The 20,384-nt window shown below is 36.8% G+C and overlaps 1 protein-coding gene across 27 annotated transcripts in view; it reads right to left on the reverse strand.

Annotated features, from left to right (window-relative positions):
• HDAC9 (histone deacetylase 9) overlaps positions 1-20,384 on the reverse strand; it is an 898,499-nt gene that overhangs the window by 392,739 nt on the left and 485,376 nt on the right. For 9 of the 27 annotated variants that reach the window (XM_032286690.1, XM_032286701.1, XM_032286684.1 and 6 more), the window contains 3 exons: positions 6,828-7,069; positions 1,810-1,951; positions 620-746 (listed from right to left, as the gene is read on the reverse strand). In XM_032286690.1, the coding sequence (XP_032142581.1) occupies positions 620-746; positions 1,810-1,951; positions 6,828-7,069 (511 nt within the window). Of the gene's footprint in view, positions 1-619; positions 747-1,809; positions 1,961-6,827; positions 7,070-20,384 lie in introns of all 27 variants that reach the window. The other 18 variants (XM_032286709.1, XM_032286699.1, XM_032286687.1 and 15 more) reach the window with 3 other exon arrangements.

Here is a 20,384-nt window from a genome sequence, read left to right on the forward strand (position 1 = left end):
ACAGTGCATTATGTTGTCAGCTTGTGTCAGAAGCCAAGCTATTATTTTTCTGGCTGGGAAGAAGTGAGGTGAGGTGGGCAGGGGTAAAACTTTTCACGGAAGACTTGAGTTATGTGTTTAGCAACCTCTCTTCTTCCCTTAGCTACCCTCCCTTATCTTTTTTCTTCCTTCCTTTTTTCTAAATTCTACTAGTCTTTAGAAAACAGCTCTGACCTCCATCTTATACCAAGTCAAGTGTAATAAAATCACAATCTGCTAAATCTTCTGACATTACTATATAGATATCAGATCCACCAGATGAAAATGGAAAATGCAATTTGTTAGTTATTCACTCATCAAAGAACATATACTTGCCCTCAAGATGATAAATGCTATCATTTATTTAGCACTTCTTTCTGTTTTGTACTTTAGCACATTATTCCATAGGACCATCCCAGCAACTCCAGAGGACAGGCACTATTATTTTCCTTTTGTTATGGAGAAGGAAACTGATTCCTAGAGAATTTGAGGAACTTGCCATTCGAGGAAATGGCAGGCTAAGGATTTGCACTCAGGTTGGCTAACTACAGAACCTGTGTTCTATACCCCAGGAATGAAAACAGCCAAACACTGAACATACGTGTACCAGAGCTTGGGATGGCGGCTCACGGAATGATTTTTTCCATTAGTTGGAGTGTCTTTCGTTGCCGATTTACTCAATAGGAATTCTTGAAGCTTCTGCTTTACTTCTGTACTTGCCACTGCCCCTGAAATAGACGCATGCGCGCACACGCACACGCGCACGCACACACACACACACACACACACACACAGACACACACACACAGACAGAAACAGATGTTGATGGTAAGTTTTATCCTCTCATGACTCTAGAATATTTAACAAAGATTAAGAAGTAATATCGCTGGTCATAGCATATAAAGTTTTCCTATAAAAAGAAGAAACCACAGTCCAAAAATGCTTTAGAAAACAGTACAGTAGTGCTTTATAACTACTGCTTAAACTGCAAATTTTCGAAAGACTTTCAATGATTTCTTTAATTACTTTTACAAAAAGGGAATTCCGAAAATCAATTTTTTTTAAGTTTAAAAAATATTGCAGAGGAACAAAACACTGCATTTGAATTATCACGTTATCCTAAGGGATTAGATTCATATTAAATCCTTTATACACATTAAAATAATATTTTCTGAGTGGCTAGTTTGAAACCTTAGTTAAAAAAAAAAAAAAACCTTTGAGTATTAACCAAATAAACATTGCTGACAATTCCAGCTCAAGTCATCAAATTTTAAACCTTGCTACGACCTGATTTTGAACTGACCTTATACAGGGGAATTATTTGGATCTGTCTCCCTCTTGTGGACAGTTCTTTTGCAAGTGTTATGCCTTAAATCTTCTCAAAGTTTGAGTATGCCAAAACTAAATGGAGGCAAGGCTTTAGAGAGCAATTATTACTTGTCCAGGAGTAAGAAAGGCATAGTCAGGAGATGTGGATACAAGCTGATTACTAAACAGGATTGCATATACTAGACTGCTTTAGCATGACATTATTTTTAAGGTTGAAAACAATAGAAATTAGCATCTTTGGCACATAATGCTATGTTTGTTTCTTCAGATGCTCTGCAGACTCAATGATGTGAGCTGGTATGTGAATGTCAAAACTTTACAGTTGGGTCTGTAATCTATGTTTTTAATTAAACACAGACAATTTTGATGAGTCTAACTGCCCTCTTTATCAGGCTTTGTTCTGAATAATGATCAGCTAACGATGAGGAAAGAGAGTCCATCGTTTACCCTGGTGCCTCTTACTTTCTCGTCCTCTATCTTTGCCTCTGAGAGGAGGAAGCTGCTGTTCTCTGCGATGCCTCTCTACTTCCTGTTCTTGCCTCTGCTGCTCCAGTTTCTGCTCCTTCTCTAGGAGTTCTTGTTGCTGTTTTATGGCTAGAAGTTCCTGTTGCAACTTGCGAGAAGAGAAAGACATGAGAGTGTGCAATTTCTTTAAGTTTCATAGTCATCATTGACCAAAACTGAAATGTTATAAGCTTTTGGAACTTGTTTCTATTTAGTTCATATTTGCCCCCACTTTTCCTGTAAATAATTGGAATCTAAGGACAAGTAACTAATGCAGTGAAGGCCTTAACATCATCAACAGACAAGTTTTAGGCAGCTCCATTATCTTTGCATTCCTATCAAAACTTACTACTAAATTCATACAGGTCTTCTAGTTTCCTTTAATTAAATCTTTAGTTCTCTTAATGGCTTTTCTTTGAACATATAAAATATATGAAACAGGAAGGGTAGGGACTGCCCAGAAGTCTATTTTACAAAGTCCCTCACACTATAAATAAACAACTGAAATCTTCATTCTTAGCCTGAGAAATGGTGTAAAAATAATCAAAGAAAATACAGAATAGTGAGATATAAGTTAATTTGGGGAAAGTATACCTGAAGTAAACGAATGCCAAAAATCTCAAAACTTTATAGAGCAAGTTCTCAATAGACAATGGGTTGTATATTTTTATAATACATAGAATGTGTTATATATATATACGTATATATATATATATATATACGTATATATATATATATATACGTATATATATATATATATATATATTCTCTCAAAATATCAAAAGCTTTATTCTTTCATGCAGCACATAAAAGCCTTTAGATTAGAGATACTCGTTAAGAAGAAACAACTTCCTCAAAACTTCATTTAAATATACTATTCTTTAGCTTTCTGAATCCCTTGAATTCACTTTCAAAAAATGAATGACGTGAATATAATGCATTCTTGCACTCTTTATTATTATTATTTTTTTGAGACAGGGTCTCACTCTGTCACCCAGGCTGGATTGCAGTGGCACCATTACAGCTCACTACAACCTCAACCTCCTGGGCTCAAGCAATCCTCCCACCTTAGCCTTCTAAGTGGCTAGGACTACAGGCATATACCACCACTCCCAACTAAAATTTTTTTTAATTATTATTTTTAGTGGAGACAAAGTCTTGCTATGTTCCCCCGGCTAGTTTCAAATTCCTGGCCTCAAGTGATCCTCTGATTTGGCCTCCCAAAGTACCAGGATTACGGGTATAAGCCACCTTGCCCAGCCTGAAGCATTCTTTTTTAATAGCTATTTTGAGATGTCCATTTCCTTTCAGACTGAGAAATATATATCTATTAACTATAGTAAATGCGCTCACTGAAGAGTAATTAAAGACCTTGAGTTCTACTTAGATTCTGTCATTAGTAAATAGGAAATCTGGACAAGTTGCTAAACTACTTGGAGCCATAGTTCCTCATATATGAGAAAGAGAATACTCTCTCTTTGGCCACATATTCAAAAAGCCATAAAATTTAGATTTTAAGTTTGAACCCTACTGATTTTAATTATTATTATTACTACAGGTTGAGCATCCCTAATCTAAAAATCCGAAATCCTAAATGCTCCAACATCTGAAATAGTTTGAGCACTGACACGATGCCACAAGTAGAAAATTCCATACCTGACCCCATGTGATGAGTTCCAGTCAAAACGCAGGCATACAACACAAAGTTTAGTTAAATTCACCAAGGGAAAAAACACCCTTCCAGCCCCCTTTTAGCTGCAATGTATTTTTTTCACACACCCCCAATTCTCCCACATAAGCACACCCACAAAAGGTAACAAAATGGCATGTGTGTGGGCCAGACATGCCAATAGCATGTTTTTCACATTCAGAAACAGCAATGATAATGATGCCAAACAACCACAGACGGTCCACATGGGTGGCTGAGACTGTGACAGTTTTCCTTTGTGATAGTTCAATGTACCTTTGTCTAAAGCACAAAACTATTATTGTATAAAATTACCTTCAGCCTATGTGTATAAGATGTATATAAAATATAAAGGAATTTTATATTTTGACTTGAGTCCCATCTCAAAATATCTCATTATGTACAGATATGTAAATATTCCAAAATCCAGAAAAAAATCCAAAATATGATATACTTCTGGTCCTAGGTATTTCAGATAAGGGATACTTAACATGTGTTGGTAATTTTCAGTACTAATAAAGTTAGTAAACTTTGTTTTTTACATTAGATAGGTGCCTAAAACTCTTGATTTTATACAAAAAAGTAATAGAACAAAAATAAAAAGCTATTATATAGAATGGCATCAGAGTTATTCTGGAGCATAAGGAAGCTAACTCTGCATGTCAACCATAGCAGCCTTATTACTCCCAGAAGACATAGTTAGAAGCATTTCTGGCTAGTCTTCATATTAAAATCTTTGGTGTTTTGGCTTCAATACACCAGTCCCTTAATGGGTGTTATTCCATTGTATCAAAATAATATTGTAGCAGGAGGAATGCTTAAACTCTGCCTTACTGTTAAATTCTATACAGATACTTGAGTTGGTCAAAAAAATTTGGTGCTTCACTCAACGCCCCAATATATTTGAACTTTAATCTTTCATAGGAATCTAGAAAAGCACACAACTTAATTACCAAGCTACTATTCATTATCAAAGAGTGCATGAATTAGGTTTAAAACAATAGAAAGAAATAAAACTTTAGCCCTCTATTTCTACATGTTCTGGCCCACGAGAGAGGCATGGCAACTTAAGAGCTTTGGAGGCAGACAGGACAAGACTGTAAATCTTGGAGCACCCACTTACTGGCTGTGTAACCTTGGAAAGGTAACATTATTGCCTCTACCTCAGTTTACTAGGTGGAAAAATGGAATAACAGAATCTAACTGAACAAATATTGATTATTACAGAAGCCAAACATTCAAAAAGCCAATATAACTAAAGCATTGTGCACTGTAACTTCCCCATAAAAATAAAATCTTAATGAAAAGCATCAACTTACCCATAAAAAATACAACAAAACAAAACAAAAAATTTTTTAAACAATAAACTTCCTAATCTGAAAAGGACATTTTAATTACTTCTTCAGTTTCTAAGAAAACAACGTAATTATTTTGTAAAATCATTTAAAAAGCTAAATTTTTCTTTTAGCTATCTCAATCCTTTTTTCTCACAGGAGCCACTTTTACAACATTTTCCAGATGTCAATAAACCTACACTATTGTTTTGTTTGTGACAAATGAACAATTAATTATCTACTTGCTACTATTACCTTTTGAGTAAGATTAAGCAAAAAATTTCCTTCTAAACAATTTATATTGATTTTATAGCTATAAAAGACATCAACAGAAATGAAAAGAAGTATCTAAAGCAGTAACTTATCAGTATTGCCCTGTATTTAGGGAAACATGACTCACATAAAGCAGCAAAATGAACTACACAGTTCCTTAGATCTTAAAGTTTGGTGAAAAACGTAAATTTTACTCATTCCTCTTTGCCATCCTAACATGCTGGAAGGAAACAACCAGATCTAGACATCACTGTTTCTATTATTGTTTCAAAGGTCAAACTGAAATAATGCTTCAGTATTCATTTAAAAATAAGTCTAAATACTAAAGAAAGGCTATCTATACTTCAAAATGTAGCCATGAGCTACTGATTCAATTTGGAACAAAGAAAAATATTCCTATTTTAAGGCATTTTATAGATAAATAATATGCAAGAGTTCTTTTAGGAAAGTTCAGGAGTAAAGAAAAAATTATATTTTATATTACATGTCAAAGAGCCTTTTTAAGAATATAAGATAGCAAGTGCCTTCCAAGGTTACAAAACATCTTATAAAGCAAGTAACATAGAGATGAAGACAACAGTTTTACCTTGTTAGAAACTGTCATATTAATGTGATAAAATTATATACTATTAACATTAGTTATGTATATTAATTCTATATTGATGTGTTTATATTTAATATTCAAGTAATAAATTAAGTTCCTATAATACAAAATAGTAAAGTATGATATAACAGAACTTATTTCATTCATAAATTAGCAAATATTTGTCATCTTTGAAAGAGTTGGATATAAAAATAAAATGTTTATTGTAAATCTGCTTTTATCTTACTTTCATAATAAATTTAAATTAAATATCTACTTAGTCAGACTAAAATAGCCTTGTTTCAACTGTCTTTGTCAAAAAGTTGCAAGATATTTTACAAATAAAGCAAAACTAATATTTATCTCTGAGGATACAAAAGAAAAAATAAAAATAGACTCATCTAGAATTATTTGATTATAAAATGAGCTTTCATAAAAAAATTCTGGAAAATGGATACACTTGTGCTATAATAATTTAAACAACTTTAGTCTCAAAATGTCAACTACTCCCAAATATTTTCAATAAATTCTTATCTACAGCCTATAAAAATATTTGTACCAGTTTCTTCATTTATAACTCTCTTAAGCTTTACATTATACTATTATTTTGAATGTATACATTATGAGATATTTTCCTATAGGGAAGATGAGGACATACTCAGAACATCTACTTATATACTATATTTTTTTTTTCCAAAAACAGCTCTCTTCATATAAAAGACTACTTTATCCTTTCTCATAAATAGTATATGTAGACTCTTCAGAGATATAAAATGGGTCTTCTGGGCTCATGCTTCTTTATGGTGGAGAGCAATGGGGCAAATGAACAAAATCATGTAGGAGAAAATATAAAATTAGGATGGAAAGTTACTATTCCCTACTATCGATTCCATGTGCTGAGGATAAAGAAGGCCCCTCTAAGACGCAAAACAGGTACTTACCCCAAATTTTCACTAGTAAAATCAGAATTCCCTTCAAGCCATATATCCATGTCTCAATCACAGTGAAATCTATCCACAAAGTGTTCCCAAGGGCAATGCTTATGCCCACCATGGTGCAGACTGCTGAGTAAGGTCACAGACAAAGAAGCATTTGCTACCTTGATATGTTCCTGAAGCTGAGCCTGGTGCTGCCGTGTCAAGTTCTCATGCTGTTTCTGAAACTCTGCTATCAGGAGCTGCTTCTGGATTTGTTGCTGCTGCTGGATAAGAAGTAATTCCTGCTGCAATTGCTTCTCACGGACAACAGGGTCCACCACAGGCATCATCATCCTGAGGTCTGTCCTTAGGTCTAAAGGCGAAATGGGCTCCAGGCCCACAGGAACTTCTGATTTCACATCCACTAAAGAACCAGAAAAAAAATGAAACCAATTGGGGAGGGTAATAGAGGACTGGAAATTAGCACATTGATTTGGAAACAAATAAAAAGTATAAGACATTATACTGTGTCAATGATTCTAGCCATTCTTTACAGTGATGATATAAACTCATTTGTACATTAGTTTTGATAAATGGGCCATATAATTTTCATTCAGTAATTTGTACTCTGCCATGAATCTTCCACAATTCCCTTTTACAAACAGATGACTTCAATTGTTCATTGGTATCAGTCATTCATAAAACTTATTCTACTGAATCACTAACAAAAATCAAGTCAACAAAGACAAAAAAAATAGAATTTGAGGGAAAGATGTCCTAAGAGAGAACTTCCACCATGACTAAATTTGTACACTTCACATCTTCCTTTGTGATGAGAGTCAGAAGGTATCTTCAACTTTACAAAGTAAAGCTTGTAATATAATGTAACTGCAGCACTATTGGATGTGCCAAAGACAGAATACAAAACTGCATACTAAAATGTGGAAAATGGTGATTAACCACAGCCATGGTTGCCAGATACAAACATTCAAAGAGTGAAAGTAGCCAAGTTTCTAAGTGTTGATGTTCAAATAGTAATAATCTGTATCTCAGTTACTTCATTCCTAAAATAAACAAGGTAGAAAAAGTATGAGGAAATTTAAAACAAGTATTTAATCAAACTATTGGAGTAAGAAAGATTTGATGATCTGAGAATAACTAGAGATGATAATATTTAAATTTATACAAATTAAATTAGATAAAACGTAGATATAAAAACTCTTAGTTTTTGCTAAGAATTTTATATCTATTTTTAGTAGTTTTTGCTGTAGTGCAGTGTTACAATCATAGCTCACTGCAGCCAAGAATTTCTTGACCCAAGGGCTCCTTCTGCCTCAGCCTCCCAAATATCTTGGACTTCAGATGCATATCACCATGACCAGCTATATTTATTTTTCTTATTTTTTTCATAAAGCTGGGATCAGCACAATGGGAGATGTGGTGGTATCTTACTACATTGCCAAGGCTAGTATTGAATTCCGGGCCTCAAGTGATCCTCCCAAGTTCTGAGATTTACGCATGGGTCACAGCACCAGGCTCTTCAAAAGCTTCAAACGCTCCAGGTACCAAACAAAATGCTTCAATGTTTACATGTACCAATTTGCAAATTCTGCTCTATAATCTAAATGCTTATTTGATTCTTTGATTTGTGTAACCTCGAGGATGTTATTAATTTCCCTAGGCCTCTGTTCCCTCATCTGTAACTTGGAGATAATAACAGTAAGTACTAATGGCACCTAGCACATCCCTTAACGGATGCTTTGTTTTTGCTTTTTTTATTATATAAAACTGGAAATTTCTTATATATTAAAATAAACCATTAATAAGTAGCTAACAAAACAAAAATATTAGGAACAAATATAACAATAGAATGGCATGTAATTTCTACTAAATATTAGCAAATAAAAGCAGTAAAATGTCTAGATCAAAACAAATAATACAACGAAAATCCCCTTCACTAGTAAAGAATTGCAAATTATAAACCAAAATAGAGCATCGTTAATTATTATATGTATGACTCATGTATATACATGTTTGTACAGTGCCCCATTGTATAGGCTAAGCATATGATCAAAGAGACAATTATTTATTGCAAATGGAGCTGTCAATTGGTATAAAACTTATGCAAAACCAATTTGGTGATATGTATCAAGAGTTGTTACATATTTCTACCATTTAATTCAGGTTTGTTAACTCTAGGATTATATCTCCAGGAGATAATACTGAATAGAAAAAAAAAAACAGTTCAATGTCATATTATTTACCAGGTTTCTATTATTATTACTGAAATCATCAACTACAAGGAAATGAGGGAATGTGTTCTCTTTCCAGGTCCATAATGGGGTGTAGTTTTAAGGGCAACAATTTCCCAGCACCATGCCCCACTTCCATATCTCTCCCTGCTAGAGTTTTAATGGTTTATGTTTAAATTTAGTGGACGCAGGAAGAAACTAAAAACCTGTGGGAGGTGGGAGAAGCAAATACTCTGTTTGTACCAGGGGTAGAACCAGGTGTGCACAGGCATGGACAGGTGTTAGGCTCCTGAAGAGGCAGGGTAGAGCAAGCACGCTCCCCCACCCCCAGGCATTTCACTGCTGCTGGCGGAAATGGGAACTAGGGTGGCCCAAAGCCCAGCGCTACAGTAAGCTGGAGCACAGCAGGCAGGGAGAAAAGCTGTGGGGCAAGGTGCATCCCACCGGGCACAGAGGCTCTGAGCAAAGCAGCAAGATTTAGGGAAGCCCCCCGCGGAAAATGCTTTTGCTGACTCGCTTGCTCACTGGCCAGCACATTGGAATCCCTAGCTGGGGGCAGCATAAAACTGCAAAACGCAGCTCATTTAAAAAAAAAAAAAAAAAAAAAAACAAACAAAAACAGGAACAGAACAAGGACTTCCCCTGGGGTGCTCACATGCCAGCCATGGGCCCCTGGGATGTGTGGGGAGGGCTGGGGGAGTGGCCCGGGGCACGCATATGGTCCCGGCAACATGGTAGCAAGGGGAGTGGCCCAGGTACGCATATAGTCCCAGCAGCATGGTGGCCACAGGTCCCCAAGCAGGGGCACGGCAAACTTTCTCCTCCAGCAGGAGGCGAGGCACAAAGGCACTCAAAATGGGCAGGACAGCTGCAGCGGCCCAGCCTGCTTCTTTAAATTGTGTGCTCTAATAACTTCTCCCTAAAAGTTTACCCTTCTAGGGCAGTTTTATAAATTGGCCTGCAAGTTGGACCTTTGCTAGAAATATTGCTACCCATCTCCTGACTCTCACTAGCCTAATGGGAGTTCGTTGGAATGCTTACCACCTAATCCAATAGCTTATTTCGTTCCATGCCTCTATGGTGGTCACTAAAGGTCATGGGAGGCCATGGGCATAAGTCCATAATGCTGGTAGGTCGTAATTGGGACCCAGTTCATGGAGAGTCATCTAATAAGATGAATCACACATCTTGGGCACACAAAATTTCGGGGTACTGACAGAAAACCTTTCATTTCAGTACCCATTTTACCTGGGGGACGCCTCAGGTCAAAGCGGCTGTAATTTTTTAACTGGGGATGCAGGCATCCCTGTGTTCAATTTCAAACGGGTGCTTCTATTCCCAAGCTCAAGTCCCCATTAAAATGTATACTGGAAAATTGAGACCAATTTAACACACAACTTTTAAAGAAAAAGCGGCTCATCTTTCTCTGCCAAACAAAGTGGTCAAAACCCTGTTAAGTGAGAAAACCTAACCTCCAAAGAAAAGGGAAAAAAACCCAAGAGCTTTCTTTAAGCAATTTCAAGAGGCTTTAAGAAAATACACTCCCCTGTCACCAGACTCTATTAAGGGTCAGTTAATACTAAAGGACAAGTTTATTACTCAGTCAGCAGCAGATATCAGGAGGAAGCTTCAGAAGCTGGCCTTAGGACCAAAGCAGAGTCTAAAATCATTGCTGAACCAGGCAACCTTGGTTATAATAAAAACCAAGATAAAGAAGCCAAAAGAATCAGGAGAAATCAGAAAAGGGCTGCTGCCTTAGTTAGGACCTTCGGGCAAGCAGACCCCAGGGGCTCAAATGAGGGAAAGTCTCAGGTTAGCTGCCAGGCTGGCAGAACTTGTTACCAGCATGGTCTGAAGGGACATGTTGTAAAAAACTGTCCCCAGAAGAATAAACCACCACCTCATCCATGCCCACTTGTGCCAAGGGAATCACTGGAAAGCACACTGTCCCTAGAAACCAAGGTCCCCTGGGCCTGAGATGTCTAACCAGATAACCCAATGGCACGATTTAGAATGCCTGGAATACGTACCAGCACAAGCCATCACCCTCACAAAGCCCCAGGTAATGCCATAAAGGTCCAGGAAGCCAATCCTCTCCTAGGCGCTGGCATGGCCTTCTCAGTATTTCTCTCCTGCTCTGAAAACTTGGTGCTGGTATTAGAAAAATTACTACCTCTATTCAGTTACTATAAGCTATCTCAGAAGTAAATTAACAAAAAAAGATTGCTAATTCTCTCTGCAAAAAGCAGCTCTCTCTGCAAACCAGCTTAACTCTTTAGCTGACATAGCTTTAAAAATAAAAGGGCCCTAAATCTGCTAACAACAGAGATGAGGGAAACCTGTTTCTTTCTAGAGAAATTTCTTACAAAATACCTGCTGGTACTTTGTAAGCCAGTTAAATGTTGTTTTAAGCATAAAACTCAGGAATCAATCAAAAACAGGGCTTGAAAACCTTCAAGAATGTGGCTCTGTTCTCTCCTAGGCTCGTTTATAACTCTGGGCCTCTCATCTTTAACCACCTGGTCATATTCATTTCTTATAAAACCATAAGATCACAATTAATCCTGCTGCTGGAACCCTGGATGTCCTTAGCGAGTAAGCTCTATCGTGAACCTGTAAATCAACCTGTACCCCTAAAAGGCTCCCCTCTGAAAAAAACTCAACTGCAGGGGCCCTTCTACTCCCCATTTCAGCAAAAAGTAGTTAAAGAAAATCAACGCCCCTATTCCAACAGAAGTTGAATTTTCCTGTTCAGAGTGGGGAATGAGAAAATATGTTCTCTTTCCGGGTCCATGAGGGGGCGTAGTATTAAGGGCAAGAATTTCCCAGCACCATGCCCCCCTCCCATCTCTCTCCATCCGGGAGTTTTAAAACCGGGAGTTTTAATGGTTTATGTTTAAATTTCACAGGCGTAGGAAGAAACTAAAAGTCAATCACTCCAGTGGAAGTTCTAAGAAACTCCTTTCATTGGCTAAAAAAACTTGGAAAGGTGGGAATTTCTCCCAAGATAAATTCCCCTGCTCCTTCACCCATACTGGATTTCCAGCTCTCTGGAATCCCCTCCCACACGGTGGAAGCTCCCTTTCCCCTCCGGGATTTCCCGTCTGGAATGCCCTTCCACACTCTTCATGGAAGCTTTTCTCTTCTTCTCCTTTCCTTTTCTTTTCTCTACCTAAATAAAATCACGTTTCTGCAACACTTCTTGTGTCCAGTATTTACTTTTACAAGCATACAGTGCACCTGCAGTAGCCCCACCGCTTATTCTTTAAAAGGTTGAAGGCCAAAAACCCACAAAAGGTGTGCCTGACCGGCACTCAAAAAAAAAAAAAAAAAAAAACCCAGTTACAGAAATGTCTCAGCAAAATCTGTCACATCCATTTGGTGGAAAAACTATGCATTCATTAAAAATAATGTTTGTGGGAACATTAAAAAGTTTGTTACATTAAATGAAAAAAGTGATAAAAGTTATATTTACACTATGATAACCATTTAAATATATACATATAATTAATGTAGTCAAAATATACTTTTTGAGCTGCTTAAAGTCTGAGGCTTCATTCTAGATGTTGGGGTTTGGTACTTAAAAAAAAGACAAAAATTTCCGCCCTTATTGAGCACATATTCTACCATGGTTTTTACATCATATTAGTTTTTAAATTCTGATAGCAATGCCTGGTGATGTAGAGAACAGAAGATGGCTATATCATGGCTGGAAATATGAATGATATGCTCTTTACTTTTCTGTATTTTTCCAAACTGCATCTAGTGCTCTATTACTATAAGTAACTAACTTGGATGTGCAGATTCCAGTTTGGGAACCACTAAGTTAATTTTCCATGTGAATTTAAGAGCTATTTTCAGTGAGTAAACAAAGGCTAACAGAAATTCTGTCTACAATGTTAAGGCTTCATATACTAAAACATTAAATGTCCTTGCTTGTCATCTGAATTGAATGTCCATGTGCATGGGGCTGTGCATGTAGACTGATATCAATCTTGGGTTGCTAACATTAGTTATGTTGCCATGGATTGACCACAAGTTTGCACTGATGGTACTTTATGTGTCACTTTAATGGAAATGGGAAAATAATTTATGAATGAACGATAGTTTGGTGGACAATGGCTTCTTAAACATGGTATTTGTGAAAGGAAAGAAATTAATCATGACAAGTTCAGATGCAAATTAGAATGATGGTGTGTAAGATCTTAATTGCAGCACCCAATGTGGAACTTTCAGTCAAGGCTCTGAAGTAACATGATATTTTGTACATCGACTTAACAAGTTGTCATAATTCCAACCAAAAGCAATGGCAATTAATGATATATTTCATTTTTACATTTAAAAAGCCAAGCTATATCCTTCAGCTTTTACATGGAAATCCCAATAAACAAAGGTCAGAACTTAACCCTATAAAGACAAAATGTAAAAATTCAAGAGACCCTGAGGTCTCTTCTTGCTGGCATTCTTGTTATATATGAACTACAAACATCAAACCTCAAAAAAAAATTTTTTTAAAGATAAGAATAAAAGTACTACAAGTTTCTTAAACAGTTATTGTAAAAAAGGGTAATTTGACTTCTTAACCTGCTATCCCAACAGAAATGATTGTGTCTAACTGCTTGCCTTTGTTCAAAGACTAATCACTAAATTGTGAAAAATCACCCTCAACTTACAAAAACTGCTCTTGATTATAAATAATTGCCCAAGACTGAGAGAAAGTGGCAGGCAAGATCCCAGTCTTTCATCCAATTTATTCAGCAGCAATCCACATTCCATTTGTCTAGACTAAATATAGCAGCGTTTATACAAGAAATCAATAGTGCTTGCAGAGAGGAGAGCAAAGGCATGAATATTTCATCAAACTCAGAGAGAAATGGCAATCAGCACACTGATGGTTCTGTGTAGGTCATCTTTGGCCTGCTAGATTAGTTCCTGTTACTTGGACAATAGCTCATCTCTGCCTAATCATAATCATATCATAGCCATTCTTTCTATTTTTAACATTAATTGCATTGTGGGTGACAAAGGCTCATCATATTCCAAAAGGAATGTTGGATTTTTCTTACATCTTTTGTGACAGGCTAATAAGCCTCCCCAGGAGAAAGAATAGTAACACAATACCAGGGCTGAGTTTCAACAAGTTATGGTCACTTTTATATCCCAGTATGTTTAAGAAAGGGCACTGTCCACAGTTGCCATATTATCATAAATAGAAATCATCAACTTAAAGGAAAAATTAACCACCATTTTTAACAGTGGATAAAGGGAATCATCTTGGTTCACAACATTCCTCATCTGAGAACATGCAAATTCCCAAAAATTACTTAGAACACTTGGCCAGCTATGGATATGTTAAATTAGAAGGAAGCTGACAACAGCAAATATTAATATTCACATTAGTTGTAAATAAAACATGTTTTTTAAACTTATCTCAAGACTTCATAACACATATAAGAAAAGGACTATGACATAGCTAGATTTATTTGAACTTACCTTGCTTACTGAGGTTGCAAATAAATGCAAATGTATGCCATATTTACTATATTTCTATTATTATTCATATTATCATATATCAAATGCCCAGTCAGAACATTTCCACATATATATTAATTAGTCTTAATTATCACCTTACAAAGTCCCATCCATTCTTGACAGTGTCTGTCTTATTTGTTCAATAGTTATTCCTTCTTTTTAATGTTTATAAATTCACAAGATTTTTAAGAAACATTTTAGTTTTAAATGAACTTGTGAATGAAAGAGCTCTCATTTCAAAATAAAACCAAAATCCGAAAACATATAGGTGTTTATAGTAATTACATTTATTTGAGAAATAAACATTAATGTTTAGCTTTAAATTTCTGTAACAAATATTTTTTAATTCAAGGGTCATTAAGAGTTCATTCAGAATACTAAGGATACTCTAGTTACCATGGAGTATTTATTAATTCTTCACTTTAGATGCTGATATTCATATCATAATTAAAAAGAATTTTCACATGTTCAAAAACTAGACTCTTTGGTTGCTACTTTATCAGCTTCCTTAAACAAGATACCATCTATTTCAACGTTTTAAGTAAAAAACTTGCAAACCCCACGTATGGAAAAATTTTAAGAATGCACAGTTTTATGCATGTACAACCATATGGCCCTTCTCAAAACAGTAGAGTTCAAAATAATAGGCTCTCTCTCTCTCTCTCTCTCTCTCTCTCTCACACACACACACACACACACACACACACACAGAAAATCTCATTGGCATAATTCATATTTGCCAATTATTTAATTAGGTTTTCCATTTAAAAAGGTACTATTGTGGCGATTCCTCAAGGATCTAGAAATAGAAATTACACTTGATCCAGCAATCCCATCACTGGGTATATATCCAAAGGATTATAAATTGTTCTATTATAAAGACACATGCATGCATATGTTCACTGTGGCACTGTTTACAATAGCAAAGATGTGGAGCCAACCCAAATGCCTGTCGAGGATAGACTAGACAAGGAAAATGTGGCATATATACGCCACGGAATACTATGCAGCCATAAAAAACGATGAGTTTGTATCCTTTGTAGGGACATAGATGAATCTGGAAACCATCATTCCCAGCAATCTGACACAGGAACAGAAAATCAAACACTGCATGTTCTTACCCATAGGCAGGTGTTGAACAATGAGAACACATGGACACAGGGAGGGGAGCATCATACACTGGGGTCTATTGTGGGGGACTAGGGGAGGAACAGCAGGGGTAGGGAGTTGGGGAGGAATAACATGGGGAGAAATGCCAGATATAGGTGATGTGGATGGAGGCAGCAAACCACATTGTCATGTATGTACCTATGCAACAATCCTGCATGTTCTGCACATGTAACCCAGAACCTAAAGTGCAACAAAATATATATATATAATGTTATAAAAATTGAAATCATATTTAACAACTTTAGTTAATATTCATAATTTCAGAGGCCACAACATGGTTATAAAATCAACAATGCTGCCCAGAGCCACTTTATAATTAAGTTATTTTTACCTGGGAAATGGTTGTTCACAACACTGGCAACTGGACATATCAACTAAAATTTCTGGATTTGGGGATAAACAAATGTTACTCTGATGATCTATTCTGCTTCTTCTCTTCCTCTGTTCATACATGGAAACCTGTGAGAGTTTGGGCATGCTAACTCCATCGGAAGAGGCTGCCTTCTGTACTGTATTCTGCTTTAACAATGTTCAATCAAATATGTATTTAATATTAGTAGTTCAGGGTCCAGAAAAGATTGTGGAATAGCTGTCTCAAGGCTTCCTTAATATGTGATCCACAACAATAGTTTTCTGCAAACTGTGCAGAAAACCCTATATACAAAATTTCAAGAAGAGTAGATATCTTCATTCAACTCCATTTCATTTCATTCTTTAACATTTTCATTTTTCTGCTTCTTTGTTGCAGACTTTAAATCTTTGGCATGGCAGGCTGCTTCTATTAAATTACATTAACATGTATCATGATGATACCATATCATCTCTGAAACTCTGATCAATACCAAGATATGCACTGATGCTAACTTATCACGTCATGCCAGAGATTACTATCTCCTCTAAGATATGTGCTGCTTTATCAATCAGTAACAAATAATTTCTTATAGCAACACTCAATACCAATTAGGAAGTTACCTGGTTTAAACTCTGCGACTCAAACTCCTTGCATGCACATATGCAATTCCACCGGTCATCTGGTCTGCTAACCCAAATACAGTTTTCATCGGGAGCCTTCTAAACAGAAACTGAAGAGGTCTTGAGGACTAAAGACTCATGAGTAGCACATCGCAGTCTTGGTTCTAATCATACCACCTCATGTTGAAATATCAACCCTGCCTTGAAGAATCTAAAAGAGTTGGTTTTTTTTTTTTTTTTTTTGTGGGACAGCAATGAGAAATACCTAGCTTTCCGGAATTCTAGGATGCTAGCACCACTTCTTTACTATTGGTTATGTTCTTTGCCTGGCAAATATTCCCAAAAAAAGCTAGACTTGATCTTCAATACTAGTTTATATTTCCCTTTGATGATGAATTTGGCCTTGGAACCGCTGCTTCTAGCCATCTTGAAATATGATGATGAGGGACTGGAGCCAAGCCTCTATCTCTCTGCAGGGGAGAATGGGCCTCCAGGGCTGGTCTACAGAGCAAAGCTACTAAGAAGAGTGACACCTGGGGAAAGCTGATCACCTCTGCTCATAAATGCTTCTGTCCACAGGCTAACATACTGAAGGAGTCATTATGAACAACAGGCCAAAACACCTTTGATGTCATTGGGTGGAAAAGAGGAAAGTGAATTCGGCCTGCACTGCTGCTCAGAAGAAGCCCAGTTGACGCCCAATCATTTTCCCTCACTCGTGGAGGTCGCTCACCACCTTGTTTCTCTGGCTCCAGCATCACAAAATACCCACAGTTCCCTGAAGCTGCTAGGTCCCCCACTGAGCACTCTGGAAAGAGATCTCTGGGATTCTAATCCTGAAGGTCAAGCTAAGCTGGTGAGGATGGAGGTAGAGATGGAGGCGGAGGCTGAGGTGGGGGCATGAGCAGGAAGGATGTATGTGTTATGGGGAGAGGGAACAGCTACCAAGACTTTTTCATTTATTTATTTTTTTAACAAGTCCTTTTATTAGGTTCCATTCTTTCTATTTACATTATATATTATGGATTGGGTATGGTAAATACTGTTTGCCCCAACAAATTTCATCACAGACAGCTTTCACCACCACCCCCCCGCCGGCTCTAGACTTATCTCTTGCTACCTTTTTTGGAGGCTAAACCACAATTTCTAACACATAGTTTCCTTCTAGCCTTTTACACTATATTTCTTGCCTATGTCTTCCTTATCAACTTAATTCAAGAAACATTTTTTGAGCATATGCTATTCCTCTGCTAAATATAATGGAAACAGAAATAAAAAGTATAATGTGGTCCCTGCTTGCCAAAGCTCACAATAAAGTACATGTAAAATGGGACTGGGCAGGGTGGGGCAAAGGAAGCAGATTTTGTGAACAGGCGAAAGGCATGAGACAGGCCTATAACTGCAAAATAAGGTCCTATGTTATTTGTTGCAGAGAAACTTTTAAAAAGAGAAGCCATTGATTATTTCAGGGGGAGTTAAAAAAAAAAAAACCTTGCCTAACCCTCCCTACACCACCAAAAATGAACTCAGGTCAGGACAGCATGTACGCAGGAACAGAAGACAAAAAGGAAACTGCAAATGACGTGTGATTGGACTCTTCTAGGTGGAAAGAAAGATCAGAAAGGTAGACAGGAGACTTGGTTATTTCACAAAACAAGCAGTGGGCAGAAGCCATGGCCATCACGGTCAGACTACAGAGAGACAAGTTCTTCAACCCCTCAGTAGCCTCTGGGTTTATTCTCTGATAAAATCTGGTCTATTTAGTTGTGAGATGTAAATGAGACTAGTAAGTTTCCCTTATCTTATATTGTGAACACTAATTGACATTAGATGTTTTAAAGTAGAATAAAGGCATGAAGGTACGGTTTATGTCTAGTGGAAGTATGTCATGGAATGGGAGACTAATGGAAAAGAGCCTCTGTCTCTCTGTCTCTGTCTCTCTCTGTGTCTCTCTCTCTTTCTCTCTCTCTGCAGATCTCTTCCATTCCCAGGGTTTTGCTTCCTCTATGTTGACAATTCTCTCTCCAGCTTAAACATCTATTCCACCAAATGTACACCTACTGCTGGGACTCTCGTTAGCTGCTCTTACTGTTCTTTCTCCAGTATCCCTGTTTTTTATAATTTCAGACAGAAAAGAAACAGGGAAGTGACAGTGACTCTTCTCTCTTTTATTACGTATATCTAATTGACAGAAATTATCTTTCCTACACCTAATTTTTTTTTTTTTTTTTGAGACAGAGGCTTACTTTGACAGCTGCAGCGTGGTGGTATGATCTTGTGATCTTGGCTCACTGCAACGTCTGCCTCCCAGGATCAAGTGATTCTCTTGCCTCAGCCTCCTAAGTAGCTGAAACTGCAAGTGTGTACCATCACGCCAGGCTAATTTTTGTATTTTTAGTAGAGGTGGGGTTTCACTAACATTGGCCAGGCTGGTCTTGAGCTCCTGACCTCAAGTGATCTGCCCACCTCGGCCTCCCAAAGTGCTGGGATTACAGTTGTGAGTCACCTCACCCAGTCTCTACTCCTAAATAGTTTTCGAAGCCATCAAAGTCTCTCCACCATAGCTGCCTGTTTTATTAAAGCCCCCATCTTACATTCCTGGCTAGCACATGCATCAGTGGAGCCCCTGTCTTTAACATGGCTGGCCTGTTTCTCCAGAGGGTGCTTTCTCTGTGTATTTCCAGCCTCAATACTACCTGTCCTCCACTTACTCAAGCCACAGTGATTTTTCAGTTCCTTAGACATGCTATGCATTTTACGGTCTCAGATTTTCCATATATGTTCTCTCTTCCTAAAACTACCCCCGCAATACTAACTCATTTTTCAAGATTAGTCTTATCCTTCATTTCTTAGCTAAAACGTGATTTAATATAGATGTTTTCCTGAGTTTTATTTAATTTTCCCATTACATTTTGCAGTTCTTTTCATGACGTTCATTTGTCCATCTTTACCACTACTTCAAATTTCATGAAGGTAAGGACTATGTTTTCAGTGCTTAGTACATGAAAACATAGTAAGGCTTCATGAAATTTGGCCTCAGTGCATGTGTAGAATCAATGAATGAAGGAATAATCACAAAAATATTATAGAAATAAATTAGTAACATATGTGCACATCTGCATGTATATGTTCACATACACACATACCCAATTAAAATCCTAAAGCACTTACTTGCTGGGCTTTTTGACTGTTTGCATTACAAATATATTCTGCTTTACTACTTAAATTATAAAGTGAATGCTTTTCTGGCAACAGTGCATAAGTTTGAAAACAATCTGAAAGGGTTTTCCACCCCAAGGTGTCATTTTGCATTTCCTAGACTCCGCCGTATCTCTTTAAAATTCAATGTGCTGACGTGACAACCATCACAATGGAGTAAGAATACTGAGGAAAATAAAACTTACCCATTCATGCTGTTTGCCTCAGTAGGGATAACCCAATATAGGACACATCATGAATTATTTAAATAATAATGCCTAATTCATGATTGAATACTTCATATTAAATTATTTGATAATTACACTAGAACTGGTAAGCTGCAAGCTAAGTTTTCTTCAAATCTTCCATTTGAAAGATAAAGAATTAAATTAATAAATATAAATATGAAAGGTAAATCTTCTTAAAGTTATTAAGATATTTTTGACATTTTAGCTAAAATAACCAATAGTTGATCTTTTTTTAAGACATGCTGAAATGCTCATTGGTACTTTTTTTCAGGAAAAGTAAATTAAGAAGTTTCAATTTGCTATCACCAAAAATAGAAAATGGAAAAACACATGATGGCAGTGGCTGGCCTGTCCAGAACGGCTGCTG

The sequence above is a fragment of the Sapajus apella genome, unplaced genomic scaffold, assembly GCF_009761245.1.
Source record: "Sapajus apella isolate SASKATOON/1434 unplaced genomic scaffold, GSC_monkey_1.0 scaffold19, whole genome shotgun sequence".
NCBI lineage: Eukaryota > Metazoa > Chordata > Mammalia > Primates > Cebidae > Sapajus > Sapajus apella.